The sequence below is a fragment of the Haemorhous mexicanus genome, chromosome 3, assembly GCF_027477595.1.
Source record: "Haemorhous mexicanus isolate bHaeMex1 chromosome 3, bHaeMex1.pri, whole genome shotgun sequence".
Classification (NCBI taxonomy): domain Eukaryota; kingdom Metazoa; phylum Chordata; class Aves; order Passeriformes; family Fringillidae; genus Haemorhous; species Haemorhous mexicanus.
In genome coordinates, this window is record NC_082343.1 from 55,552,164 (window position 1) to 55,567,652 (window position 15,489).

At 39.2% G+C, this 15,489-nt stretch overlaps 1 protein-coding gene across 4 annotated transcripts in view; it reads right to left on the minus strand.

Moving 5' to 3' along the window:
* The window catches only part of TULP4 (TUB like protein 4), a 150,630-nt gene that overhangs the window by 49,799 nt on the left and 85,342 nt on the right, over window positions 1–15,489 (minus strand). For all 4 annotated transcript variants that reach the window (XM_059841900.1, XM_059841901.1, XM_059841902.1 and 1 more), the window contains exons 3-4: window positions 5,648–5,776; window positions 5,170–5,331 (exon numbers count right to left, since the gene is read on the minus strand). In XM_059841900.1, the coding sequence (XP_059697883.1) occupies window positions 5,170–5,331; window positions 5,648–5,776 (291 nt within the window). The remainder of the gene's footprint in view (window positions 1–5,169; window positions 5,332–5,647; window positions 5,777–15,489) is intronic.

Below are 15,489 nucleotides of genomic sequence, written 5' to 3' on the forward strand. Positions count from 1 at the left end.
GAGAATAATTAAACTTGACCAGTGTGACTACCATACCAGCAAGGACTGCCCAAATTAAACGTGCTACAGCACCTGAATAAAACCAAAACACAAGGATGAATGGGAGCACAAACATCTCTTTTCAGAGCCACAGGCAAACACAGACGTAGGTGAGAAGGCAACAGCAGGGCCCAAACAGATGCAACATTTTCAAACACTTATAAATTCTGTGTTTTTAAGCTGTGTTCTGGAAGCTAGGCAAGGCTACTATTCCTTACTTTCAGAACACTATTCCCTTGAAAAGGCAGTAGCAACTGCAAATCACAGTTCACAGATGAAAACAGGGGATCCAAAAGCAGACTGTACTAAAGGGGATTTATTAGGGAAATTTCCCGCCAAGGATGAAAGCTATACCAAACTCAAGAACTCCGAGAGAGCAGCTCATGAAACACCTGATGCCACTGGTAACCATTTGACAGCCCTTCTTGTTAATCAGCTCCTACTGCCCCTGAGAGCTGTGGCTGCCCCCCAGCAGAGCAGGGAGCTGACCCTGTGCAGGGACACGTGTGGCACCGTGTGCTGTGCCATCACAGGGATGCCCCCCTGCCCCCACTGCTGGGCCCAGGAACAACACACATCCCCTTCTTCACGTGGAGCTCCCTTCTGGCTCCACCCTGATGCACTGCAGGCAGGGGGAAGGAGCTCAAGCCTGCCCCTGTCTCCTGCTTGTCATGGAAAAAAGATGCTGAAGCGTCTCTGCGGTTGCCATGGGAATAGGATGGCAAGTGCAGGGAGCAGGAGTGAGTAACAGCTTAGAAGCTGCCTCCCTGCACAGCTACTGCAAGCTTCAAGAGACTTCCAAAAAACGACATACAGAGCTCCTGTGCCCTGCTTTGTGTTTGATCCCACGCAATTCATCTGCTGCTGGTCTCTGTTCTCTTCCAGGGCATTACAGGACCCTTCAGTGCACAGGGAATCTGTTCCTAACACGGTGCTGCTTTTCTGTTTGCCAAGAGCACCATTTTGTCTGATTAGGCACAGAAGAGGCTGAACTTTGGGGCCTGTATTTACACATTTTTAGTATTGGTGCATGTTGCACTGCAATGGGACCAGGTACAACAGTTAATGTTGCACCCAGCAGGATGCGAATCAAATTAGCCTACCTGCTTATATAATTATTTTCAAAGCAAACAGAAGGAAGCATGCTGGCAAAGTTCACATATACCTGTATGTATACATATACCTGTCATGTCCTGGCCAAACAGAATCCTGTCCAGTCCCTGAATGTCCACAAATAAAAGCTTGCAGCAGGAAAAGGGAAGGGGGGAAAACCAGAAATAGGCACTTACAGCTGTCAGAAAAGTCTAATAATTTGTACTAGCAGAGATGCAGGGAACAAATATAGGTTACTAGCACCTCCTGGGATATCCAGGAATTAAAATACATTAATTCATTTTCATTGAGGGTTTCCTCTATTGGAGAGTGATTTCCCTTTTCACACACAGAAACAGCAACAGCAACAACCCCAGGGAAGTTCAAGGAGTTACACTATATTACTATAAACAAAGGGATAATCCTCTACAATTCCCACCCAGTTCTATGACACTGTCTTTCTCCATCATGAAGAGAGATAATCTCTTTAATGAGTAAAATATAGGGAGAAGAAGAGGGAAAGGGTGGCCTGAGGGCAGCAGACGTTGACAGAAAAGTGTCACTGCAAGCTCAGCAAACACACAGGAAGGGAGATAAAGCACTAGAAAGATGTTTTGTATGACTTTTGGGTTTAGGAAAAATCCTCAATTATTTATTGACATTGCTTCTATAATTATAAATAAACTCTTTGGTTAGACAAAAGTCAAGATTTTCTCACTTATTAAGTCCTCAGTCTGCTTGGTATGTACACTCCCTCTTTGAAAACAAGCATGGGAAAATGCCACAGAACTGTCTCAAGACAGGACACCGCATTCTCTGATATTAAAAATTTATTTTTCATTTCATGTACACTTTTCATCCCTACAGGACTGCAGATGAGCCTGCTCACCAGAAAAATACCCCACATGACTCCTACAGCCTCTTGTAGCCCTGAAAAAAAAAACATTTTAAAACTGCAAGGAAGTCCCACTCCTGAAATCCCATCCATCCAAGTTTTGCACAAGAACAGCACTCTGCCTGAGAGACAGAGAGCCCAGCCTTATAAAATCTTCCATTTTTACATCCCCAAGAGCCCAATGGGGCCACGTCTTGGCCAGATGTGTGCTCTGGTTCTAGGGTACAGGAGGAGGAAATGCCTGAATGAGTGGGCCTGCAGACACACAGTGAGGTGAGAAAACTGACTTCTAGTGCTGTGCAATAAACATGCAGAATCACATTCAAAAGGCCTGTGTATTGAATTAGCTGAAGAAGCCCACAGCTCCAAGTCCATACTCGAGATCTGGGTGTGAACTACAGCAGAAATCTGCCAATGACCTTCAGGAGAAGTTCATCTGAGAGAGATGATGCTGAGAAAAAGCACTGCAGTCAACCACATGACTCAAATAAGTTTGTCCCCAGCAAACAAGGAGAGCTCAAAAAACCTGAAAAACAGCTGAGCCACAAGAAGAATGATAACACTCTCTTCCTCAAAGAAAATGCAGAACAATTTTGGCCAGTATTAATAAAACCAGCCAATAACTTAACCAGGGCAGAGTATGTACCATATCAGTTAAAAGATATAATTATATGCTCAATTTCAGCAGGACTGTAGTCCACCCTGGCCACCTCTCTAGCTCTCATCCCATCTCTACACATTAGCCACTACCTCAAAGGTGCTTTACTTCAAGCACAGTAACAACACAAACCCAGAGGCCACACACACTGTCAAACAAGAGGATGGTGCCATCTGCAGCTCCAGCCTTTCCTTGTCTCTAGCAGAAAGGAGGTGGTAGGAAATCACCCTCCTCTTGCAGAGCTGTCACAGAGCCATCCACAGCAAGGAGTGACAGAGGTGACAGCTTACTGGTGCTAAATATACAGGAGAAAAGATGGAGGAGACAGGAGAAACCACCAGGATGCATGCAGAAGCGAGTGAAGGAGAAAGTCAAGAGAACTGAAGAGTGAAGTGAACAGACATGCTATACTAAACCAATTTCTATCAGGACAATAGAAAACTGATGCTAACAATACAATCCCCCTGGAAATGTAAATTTTAAGATAATTGTGTTAAAGGTCATGGTACCATGGAGTGTAATACTTTCCAGGAATACTTTCACTAGCAACCTTCAAGGTGCCAGAGGGGTAACAAAAAGAACAGTAGAAAAATCTAAATTTAAATGCCAACATTTATCTTTCAGTCACTGTACTGACAAGCAGAGTACATTAAGCAACAGGAAAGAGGCTGAAGCTGCTCTAGACTAGAATAGCATTCTGTTCTCATTTGCACACATACCAATCAGGAGAAAATTTGGGTAAGGCAATAAGCTAGTAAGGGTATCCATTTCCATAAACATTTATTTATGTATAATGTATGCAACGTCCTTCCCCCCCGTTTGCTATTTTTAATTTGAACTGAGCAGAGTCTCTCACCCAGCACCTCTGTGATTCATGTTTCCTCGTGCCTCCAGAGGCAAGTACATCTAAATATATTTTAGAAGATCACTTCTTTCAACCAGCACCAGAGATTAGTACAAAGATCCATCATCACTTAACATGCAAATCCCTGCAAACCACATAGTTAGGGAGAACTGGGCAGAGCAACATCAAACTCGTGGCTGGTTTGGGTCTCTATTTCAGTGAGTTTGTCAGCAGCAGAGTCTGTAAGTCAAGCAAGTCATTTTCACATAGCTGGAATTGGCCATTATGTTCGAAAGCATTTATCTGGATGCTGAACAAGTGTTTGTTTCCTGGAATAACCACTTATGGAGCATCCAGATTAGAAAGTACAAACATATTGGCTAAACTGAATTAAAGGCAGTCAGCCACTCCAAATTAAACACTCCAGTGAAGATATTTCCAAATACAGTAGCAACAACTGAGCATCACACAAATGGGGTAGCCTCATGTTTAAAACATAGGACAGAGAGCTATTAGATCTTAGCTTCCCCTCCTACTTCTGCTGCTTGTCTCTTCCTCTTGATCTCAAGTAAATTATTTATTGTCAAGATTTACATTTCCCTAGATTCAAAAACAGGCAGGCAGGCTCGCTGGCTTTAAAAGGAAGTGTTGCAATAATTAATTCATTATTCTATGCAGAGTACTCTAAAATTATTAGATGCTGCTGCAGAAATGTATATTATTAGTGCTATTATATTCCACTAGCAATTCCCAAAATAACTCTACCTTGGATGAATTTATAGTATTCTAAATTGAGTGGTACCTTGAGCCTTGAACCAGAATCTTTTCCATGGTGGTGTAAAATGAAGGAATGAAAACAATCCAGCTGTGAACCTAACAGGGTTTCTCTTGGCATTATTCTACAGCCATCATTTCCTTCAGCACTGAATTATACACACATAAACAACCACAGTGACAGCAAGCATGTGGAAGGAAGGATCAATCCAGTCAGCTCAGTGGTGAAAGGCAAGGGAACAATGTAAATCCTGCAAATGAAACCAATGCCCCTGGTCCAGCCATGCTGGAAATGCTGCTGTGTCCACTAGTATATAATTCTTCAGAAAAATGGTGAAGAAGATTTTTTTAACTGGCTTTTTCAAAGCTCAGCAAAACTCATTCTTTTAAATTTTATTTGCATAAGGTTGAGACATCTCTTCAACACTCAATTACATACATTTGCTTATGTAAATGCAAAACATAACCATATGTGCTGCTGGAACTGCTTTTGCTGCAAGTGCAGACCAGACAAATCCACACAGAAATGACCAGTCAGATGTTTAAAAGTCCAGCCTGTGTCTTTGTTCAAATGTATTTATAAGATAGCTGTAACAACAAATTAACAGATTTGTGTCTCAAACAACTAACTTTGAATAAGACTGTGTGTGATTCAGGGTGAAAAGTAATGACAGGGTTGACACATGATCATATTCCCCTAATAAGAACAATAGGATTAACCAAATTTTCATTGTCAGTGGGAGCAGCAGTTTTGATGGAAACTGATCTGACCACGTGACCGTTTTACTTGGTAACTTTTCAAGAGGTGTATTCCATAGCACACCAATGCAACCCAACTGACACCCCTAAATGCCTCATTTTCATTACCTGTTGGTCATCTGGAGTCCATATGCCACAGGTGATCTGACTCTCCAAGTTTATTTCTGAAGACCAGTGTCTTTGTCCACTGACTGAACCGACCAGCACAAATCCATCTCTGTAGGAGATAAGGGCCTGAGTCCCATCGTGGCTCCATGTAAAGTCGCTTACCTTAACATATCAAAGACAAGAAAATAGATATATGAGACATGTAGGATTTCTTTTGGTGTTTTAATAAAAGGCAGCAGTGCACAGAATGAGACAGGCCAACTATTAGCCCAGCTGAAGCTCTGATGTCATGCCTACTGGAGAAAGCACTGTGCTTGCCAAGTGCCTTTGTGACAATTTCTGCATGTTCCTTTCAATAAACAAATGTTTCATTTTCTCCTGTGCTTTTTGAAAGGCATGAAGTCCCATTCCTTGCCCTCTTCCTTTGGCCTCTCGGGACCTGATCACTCTTGGCTGCAGAGAAAATGTGCATACCAACCTGTGCCCCACGATCGTTCACGAGCTCCACAGACCATCTGCCTTCGTATTGTATCCAAACAAATATTCCTCCATCTGCATCACAGGTTGCTAATTTCTGGAATGGTTCATTCCACCTCACCAGCACAACCTTAAAAGATTACAAACAAAAACAGCATTACCAAAAATGCACGTTGTGCTAACAGCGATTTAACAAGAACCAGTTAAACAACGCTGCCAAATAAATAGCATCGCATTTAAATCCTGAAGATGCACAAAACAGCAATTTTCAGCCCAGCATTAGGCACCTCTCAAGAACAGCTGGAATCATTTTGCCACAGTTGTCAGGAAATGCACAATCTCTCACTGTCAGGCCTTTTTGGAAGGCACTGCACACTTTCAATAAGATCACAGGGAGCACTGGAACACAGGACTGCATTACAGAAGCTGCAAACAGGAAGCCCTGCACAGATTATCCAGCACTCCCTCAAATGAGTCCCCCACTGTAATCTCAGAGACTGTCAGACTCTACATCAAATCATCACCTCTTGCTGACTTCAAATAAAGTGGCATGCTCTGCATACAATTTAAATACTCAGATTGAATACTGATATTCAAAACAACCCCAGAGGGTCTCAAATTATTAAAAAATAGAAATTTCATAGAAAAGTTGCTTTGCTACTGAGTGCAGAAGGAATACAAAGCAGATTTAGATTCTTCTCTCCACATTAGAACTATCTGAGCTTTTCTGGAGAATCTAATCAAGTCTAAACCGACCAATTGCTCTCTCATTTTTAATTAACACCAATTTAACAAATACAGTATCTCTCCAGACTACAGTATAAAACTGAAAAAAGCATGTCATCCTAGTGCCTGAGGTAAAAATTAGGAATAAAACAATTTACCTTTTGTTGGTGACTTTTTCTTAAAAAAAAATTTTTCCAAATTAGTTTTTTCTCAAAAAATTTTTTTTTATCCAAAGCAGTTTTATTTTAAAACCATGCAGATATATACGGGACACTTACATTCACACAAGTAAATTCTCCTCTAGCTATTTTATTGAGACAGAGTATGCAAACAAAGTAAACAGATATTAAATACTCAATTAGTAGAGTGTCATTTCAACTACTTAATAAACATCCAGCTGTAATGACACTTTTTCATAAAGCTAAATAGATAATTAATCATCTAAAAGCAACACGCAAAATTCCCCATTAAATATATTTTGCTGTTTACAGAGATAGATGGATCCTCCTAAAGATTCCAGTCCCAAGATGAGCTCTAAGTAGACAGACCCTTCCCACTTCACAAAGGAATCAGCAGTCATTTTCAGAACTAGGATATAGATGTGCATACCTAAAACCTAAACCTGACAGCTGAGGGATGGTCTTGCACTTATTCAGAGTGCCAAGGTCACAGCTTAAGAACGTGTCTACCAGTGGAGCATCAACCCTTGAACCATTAAACAACCACAGGAAAACCATTTCTTTGTTCATACGTAAAGCTTATGGGGAGAAGCAAGTATGACAAATCACCTCTCTGTTGTTACACAGCTTAGAAGAATCCCATTTGAGATTTTGCAGAAAAACACTGGCTTCTACTTAATATAACCTTGCAGCTGCACTCTAAGTCACCAGTCCTGTTTCCAGTTGGGCAAATTATACAATGCCCCTAGATGGATTATATCACACTCAGCTTTTTCAAAAAATTCTTATGTTGGAAGAGCAGAAAATTAAAATATTCCATTATAGCAAGGCAAGCAGAGGCATTTTGTTGGAGGATTCACTCTGTCCCTTCCACCTAAACAAGAATAGCACAGATTTGTTAAAATTTTGTTTTCATTTTGGTATAAATCAAATCCACAGAGCCATAATTTCATTCACCCTGAGGCAAAATGCAACAATGAAGTAAGTGTACTTGCCAGCAATGCCTAACTGTATTATGAAAGAAGTGAAGAAAACTCAAAGAAAACATTGAAAAAAATCTTCATCTTTAAAAGCTGCTAAGGCTAATGATGACCATTAATGAATGGAAGGTACTTATCACCACTAAAACACCAATCTTTAAACACTTAGACACTGCTCATGTTTCACAGGTCACACCAAATGAATTCTGCATCAAACCAGAATGAACTGCTAGACAGAATTTAGGAAAAAAAAGAGAACTAGTTGTTCAAATAACATGAATGCTTTAGCTAACACCATTAAGAACACTACTACCTGTCTTAAAATTGCCCTGTTCAGTCTGGCAAAGATTTGAGACAAATACACCATTTTATAAATTAGACACACAAGATGACTTTGTAATATGAATTATGGGCAAAGAGACAAGAGTTACTTTGTTGTGTTTTGTTTCTTTTCTATTTTAAACAGGAATCTTGTTAAAACTTGAAAATTTTAATTCAGATTCTGTACAACCTGTCTTTTGTTTAGACTTGATAAAATATCCAAGAGTACATTTGAATGTAAACAAGATTAACTAGAGCCTCCATCCATCTCAATTAGATACAAATTCGTAGCTTCCAAAATAAACTTATTGCTTTATAATGAGAAATGAAAGCGAGACAATGATTTTTCTATGCCTTCTGATAACAGCCTCATAAGGGAGCAAATTTGTAATTTGAAAATTCAACCCATTTAAACACAGAGCAAATGTTATTTTACGAGGTCATTTTAAAGATGATGCCGTAATTTACATTTAACATCTGACTACAGGTGCTGAGTCCACAACTGCTTTGAGTATTTCCAATTTCATTTTAGACATTTAGCATGCTGAAGAAGAGATAAAGAAAGGAAGGATTGCCCCAAGTATTAAGATGACTTTTGGCTTTTATGTTGGCTCAAATGTAAAGCATATGAAAACGTGTCCCATTGATAGCGCTCTTCAATAACGCATAAGCTTGAATTACTCCTCTACAAAGAGGAATTTTACTGCTAACCCATAAATGCAAAGATATCATTACTTTCACTAACAGCTTCAAGTCACAGAGGACCCATTTCTACTTCTGCCTTTATGGTTCTCTGCTTTCTACTTAGCATCTTCACACAGGTATTGAAGGTCTGAACTGCTTTATCTTGAACTCAAAAGAGCAAGAATGTTGGTACACAAAAGTAAGAAGTTGTCTGTGGACCATTTGTGGCCCACACAGCCTTTCTATATTGTCTAATTATTTTTCTTTGTTGGTTGGTTGGTTGTGGGGTTTTTTAATTCTATAAAAAACACAAATTGTGCTTGTTCTACTCTTAAAAAAAAAAGTATCACAGGTATTAATCAGCTTCTAAATCACTGTCTTACAGAGGATAGGATCTCTCACGAATAAAACTTGGCCTGAGATATTAAGTACTATGTAAAGGCCAACAATTTGCCCCTAGACAGAATGCCTTCCACAAAGCTGTGAGCTTTTGAGTCAGTCTTATGTTTTCTTTGAGCACTTTTTTATACAAGGAATAGTGGTAAAAAATTTGTTTCAAAAGTTCAGCATTCAGGAGCTTCAACACCTCTGGTTTAATTAGCAACTTGATGTTTAGGAATTAAATTTAATTAATCCTAAATGTGCTAGAAACTCTACCCAAGAACTGACTGCATACTTTAATGCTGCTAACAATGTTATCTATTTAAGATTTTAGACAAGAAATTTAGAGTAACTGCAATTTTGGAGTAGCAAATGTGTGAGTTATAGTAAACGTGATCTCTTCCCAATGGAAACCAGGTTTGATAATCTAAATTTATTACATGCTATTGAAACTTTTAATAATTTTTTCACATTTTTCTAATACAAGACCACTAAAATCCAAAGCATTCGGAGAGCTTTTGTTATTCCTTATTTCATTACGGTTTTTGAAGGAGATAATTGAAAACACGACACCAATCAGTTTTGCAAGAGCAGAAGTCCTTAATCTAGAATACCACACAACAGTCATTACTGAAATCTTTTTTCTGTACATACAGCACATAATTGCTAGAGAAGCGAGGGACAAACATCTACAAAAAAATAAAAGAGGTAAGTAACTAGGGCAATTAGTTCCTAGAGTTCCTTACCAAATTTAGATAGATTTTATTATGGATATACTGTAGTGAGTCACAGTGACTCATTTTTTAAAAATCTCTGATCCTCCATCCATTTTACTGGGGAGAGGCATATGCTTTAAAGATAGAGGTCTTCTCCAGCATTCATTTTCACATATGCTACGGATATGTGCTTGCAGGTGGACTGCCACAGCAATAGAGAGCAGAGAATACTCCATGCCAATGTTTGATCACTGCCCAATTTGCTACACCTGAAGAGCCACGTTCCTGTATCTGGCATTTCTGCAATTACAAGTGAAGTTGACATCTTTGCAGGGTGCACGGGATGTGATGCATTATAACTCCATTGAGCATATGGAATAGCTGGTCTTTCCCTCCTCAGATAAATCATACTACATTTCTAATGCTATTGGAAGTTATTGAAATAGTTCCACCTTCCAAGCAGCGGCAGTATGAGACCTAGCTGTTCCCAGGACAGAATAACAAGGGAGATCAGGCTGCTGCCTAGAGCAGCAGACTACAGCACTCAGTCTGTCCAAAGACTTCTTCCAATCCTAAGCTTTTAGGAAAGTACTCAACTTTTTAAAGGTTGAAAAAAGCACTGGCAAAAGGGATTGGACAATCTACCTGGAATCAATGAGCATCACCTATTTGCTTTATCAAGTAGTCCTGTTATGCAACTCCCTAATAAATACACTGGTCTTTAGTCGTGGTTACAACTAAGGATTAATATGTGCATACGGTAGGTGCAACACACTGGCATACATTACAGTTTCTTAATGGCCACAGAGCTGAAAAAATCTGTAAGTATATCTGTTAAAGAAAAAAGATGGGTGTGGAGTGGGGAACAGAAATGGAACACTGAAGTACAAGAACCAGAGAAACCACCTTTACATGCAGTAAAGGCATTTCAGTGCCTCTCCCTCCACTGCACAGAGAGATACAACTACACCTATATACTCATATGGGTATACATATTACATAATTATAACATGGGTTATATGTATGTAACATGAATACACATCCCTGTCAATCTCTGAGGAACCTGTGCCAGCTTTGTACATTCAGCAGCTAACTAACTGAAGTTAGTTAAGCAAATTGGATTTTTGTAACTAAAATATAATTTGGATGTTGGAACAGGCAGCCAGAATAAGCAGTAGAGTTGCAGTTAACAAGCTATTGCTTCTCACTATACTTTACCTACAACCAATATTTAGTTATAAATGGTTCTGCATATGTTTAGTTCAATTAAACATTTAACTGTCTTTTAAATATTAGTATTTTTTAACATAAAGGTTATCTAAGTTTTCTCTCTCCTAATTTCTCACACTGCAAATTTTTTGCAATTGTTCTTACTTTCACCTTCCTTTATGACCTCTATTTAATGACATTACAATAATGTCAGGATAATTCTCTCCATTTGAACTAATTCAATCACACAAAGAGCAAGCATTCCTTCTCCTAATAATACCAGACAAAAAAGCAGCAGATGTGGTAGACAGCAAGTTGGCATCACCCATTTTTCCTATCCTCCTAGTCTTCTATTGCATTCTCTAATGACAAGCTCCCTATCTCTCCCACACCTGCAGAGCTCTGACTTTTTGTTTCCAATGACATTACAACTGGATGAAGTGCCTCATTTGCATATGGAGCTGTCACCTTCCTAGGTATGATACCCATCAAGGAATTATTATTACTAAGAAGAAACTACTACTATTAATAACAAATATTGTGCTGCAGCTAAAGAATGGCAAACCCGTAATGGCATTTACATTTCTTGAGAAAAACTGCCAACTCACAATAGGGGCTGCAGGTTACAGAGGGCGTAAATGAATGGCAAAGAAGTTCTGGGAGACAGAAAACACCAAAATTCCAAATTCTCCATGTTTCTCTAGACTATACAATAAAAGTGAACTCTCCTCCTAGAAGGGCTGGAGCAGCCTCCAGATACCTGAGGAACAGATGTCATATAATATTCCCTATCCGTGCCTTGGGATAAGCTTAGGTCAGTGGTGCCCTGAGCTGAGGGCACGGCAGCTGCTCACAGCCCCCAGGGTTCAGCTGCTGCCACTGGCACAGCTTTCCACTGCCACTAGTACATCCTTTATCCCAGGATCCTACATTTTCATTGAAAGAGGTGTATTATCCTGCAGCTGCTGTCATCTCACTTGTTCTGGTCTTTGAAAAGGAGTTTCAATTTTTAAAATTTTTTTTTAAGCTTACAATCTGATTTCATGGTATAATATTGTCAACAAGCTAAGCATGTCACCTGGAGACTTAGCCTTGTGCTAAATGAAATCAGAGGTAAGGCTGGACTAGCAAGAAAGTGCTGACCTTAATGGAGATGAATGGTCCAGGTCCAACCCTGTACCTTCCTCTGACCACAGACTTCTCTGTGGCTTTCATGTGAAATCCTACTCCAAATCCCTAACTCAAACACCTCAAGTAAAGCTCTGAAGTTCAATGTAGGGATACGTCAGATGCTCTGTGCATCTGTTGGATGCACTTGCTCTAACTTTTTCCTCCTTTCTCCTCGGTGTTTGTTTTCATAATGCTCAGGGCACACACCAGGCTGACAAAGACTGGGATCACCTGTGCAGCTGCAGAAGGAGAAGGGGCCAGGTAGGAGCAGTGCAGCTCACCAGCAATAACCCTCTGAGTACATGCAGGGGAGGTATCCATTGCCCCAGCGCTCACTTACTCTGTGTGTGAGTGGCTGGTAGCCTCTGCAAGTAACAGTGTGGTTGCTCACCCACTGGGAAGAATGTTGATGCTCCCCAGCAAGTTTTGTTAATTTGCTTTGCAGATGAATGACAAACACACCTATTTTTAAAAGGTACCTTGAGGTTGGCATCCAACCCACCACATATACCTATTTTTGAAAGGTATCATATGGCTGGCATGAAATCCCTAATGGATGCCAGTCTGATCTTTAAAAGCCTGAGGAAACGATTTTGGCAAATAGACAATGGCCAAAAAAAAAATTCTTTTGAGACCTGTTTTGAGGAAGGAATGCCTTTAGTGTAAGATGTTGTCTTAAAAATACCTAGACTGTCAACATCTCACTGAATACATTTAAGGGCCTTGATAGTAAACTGCCAAGATGAGGACTCAGAAAGGCTCTAAAGCTTTACAAGTCTCCTTAAGTGAAACACTTCATTTTAAGAAACACACCCTCCTCAATGTCTATTAGTCCCAAGGATTTGCCACATAACCATTTTATTTGTTCACAGAACACAGAATGTGTTACGTTATCACCGCCTACTTCAGAGGAAAACATGCCCCAGACTCCTCACAGGTACCAAACAAGAAGTATAATGCTCCTATGAATGAAGTGGCTCACAGTTCTAAAGGAATTACTCTTTTCACTTTGGACTCACCACGTTTAATTGTGACTTCAGAGAACCACAGTTTTGTGGGACACTAAAAAAAAACCCCACACCAAGAGAAATTTGTATCCAAAGTATATCCCATACATAAGTTTGGGCATCAGAAGATTTGACAGGTCAGAACAGAAAGTTGCATGTGAGAAAAATAACAGGTGATATGAATCTAACAGTGATGAGAAGATGTTGGTATCTAGCTACTGGTTCTCAGTTGAGTAAGTTTGTTAACTATTCCTTCAAGGTCTATTAAAGAAAATAGTTAGTGATAATCTGAAGGAAAATAATTAAGGCATGAAAAATTAAGACTTAGTCACCTATATGCAGAAGATAGCTGCACACTATTATGTTCTTGAAAGGGAAACTGGTGGAGGTCTGCTCTTCTCCCATCTTGCACACAACAGTGTGACAGTGAGGAGGTCTATGGTGTGCTTTTGACTCCTTTCCCTACACAGGGATTCTCAAGTGCCAAAAGCTCTTTCACAGAAAAGACAGCTGTTTCCACAGAAAAACAATTTTAAAGTTATGCCACACTGGGTTCCATTGAGGCAAATTCCTTTACAGCATGCACATTCCTACCACTGTCTCTTGTCAATGGTCATCCTGCACTTGGGATGTAAGATATGTCTGTTTAATTCCCCGTACATACTCCCTTTAAATGCAAGGGCAAGTCCAAGTTAAATTAAAATAAATCAAAACCGAATGTTGGGAAGGATGAGCAAAGGATAAAATAGTACTTTCACTGCCTTCCTCTGTAAGAAAAAGATTTCACTTTGTTGTAGCTTCCAAACAGATAAAACACAGTAATAAATAAAGCAGAGACAACTATTCTAGCTCAAGATGAACAACCATTTTGCTATAAGATCAAAAGACCAAGAACAATATAGCTCCCCCTCTTTCTAGCAAATCACTGATGAGCACCATCAGGAAAGGTTCATTTCTGTTAAAATAAGACACACGCAATAACTGTGCTGAGCTGGAAGTTCCTTGGGTTTGAGCATTTATGCAGGAGTATTTTCCCACAAGAAAATAAAAAGCAGTAGATTTAAAATCTCTGGTATTTAGTGTACACTAAATTAAAAGTACATGAGCCTAATGCTCATTTAACTAATATCTGACAAAACTACATTACAGATGGTATAAATCAGGACAATTTCAAAAACCTAAACATTTACATTCATTTTTGGACTGAGTATGAGAAGCTCATTGTAAATGAACTTCATGCTTTAAGAACAAAAATAACACTCACTGACATCCACCAATGCCTCACGAGTGCTATATGAATTCAGAGGCCATACACATCTTTGTTAGAAGTTTTGAGGGAAGAAAAAATCCAACCAAAACACCCCAAGCATAAAGCACATTAAAATACTTACTATCTTTTTTTTCACCTGGCAAAAAATAGAGAAAAATATTGGATGCAGAGATATAGAAACCCTGTAAGAGAATCTATGGATTTTCTTGTCTCTCTTCCTTTTAAAAATACCCAGATATCCACATCCTAAAAAAATCCCCCAAAATTAAAGAGAAAACAGGTTAACAATAAACACTACTGAAAACCATTCCAACTCAGAATCAACTAGCTCTACTCTACTTTCTAACAGCCTCTACTTAGGAATTCCTGCACTATCTTCCCACCTTGTAAATGGTATCTGCTCAGGAATATCCCCAGGGCAAAGTATTGCTGGAAAAAGCCAGTGAAGTGACTATGACAGACACACTCTCCCTTATACTTAATCTTCCTAATTCAGTGGCTAAAAATTCCTGATCAAGTGTTCATATAATCACGAAATATAATTTTATAACTTTACATGCATATATTAACCACAAAGAAATTATTCAAGAAAGAAAAAAAAACATCTACTAGGAAATTTGAAAAGAAAACTCTTAAAAATGTAATATAAATTCTGTTATATAAAATTGTGCTAGTTAACACGAGGAAGTAAGACAAGTTCTTTACTTTCTGGAGTCTATTCTGAGATGTGCCAGAAAAATAATGGTGTCTCACAACCACACACAGAGGATCTGCCCCTATCAAATACACTAAGTCTATCTATCTCAAATATACCAAGGTGAAAGATCATTTTTTGCTCATCAGATATTCAAACTCATACAGCACAACAGTTAAGTAACATTATTCCAGGTTTCTGAACATCATCATTAGCATTTGTGGCGGTCATTTTATAATCAGAAGCTGATCAGTGACTATCTTCATGATTTTACAGGTTAGACTATAACTTAGCTTTAACTCCCTTAGAAGAAATCACTGTAAAGGTCCACCAAACAAGCCTTAGATAGAACCTGACTGCAGCACAACATTCGTGCAAGCCCTCTCCAAGGAGATGAACTTCACTCCTTAAGAGATACAGTAAAAACTTGATTTTTGTCAGCCATGTAAACAGAAAAAACCTTAACATTCACAAGGAGTGTCACAGAGTGTTGTCCAAGCATGATT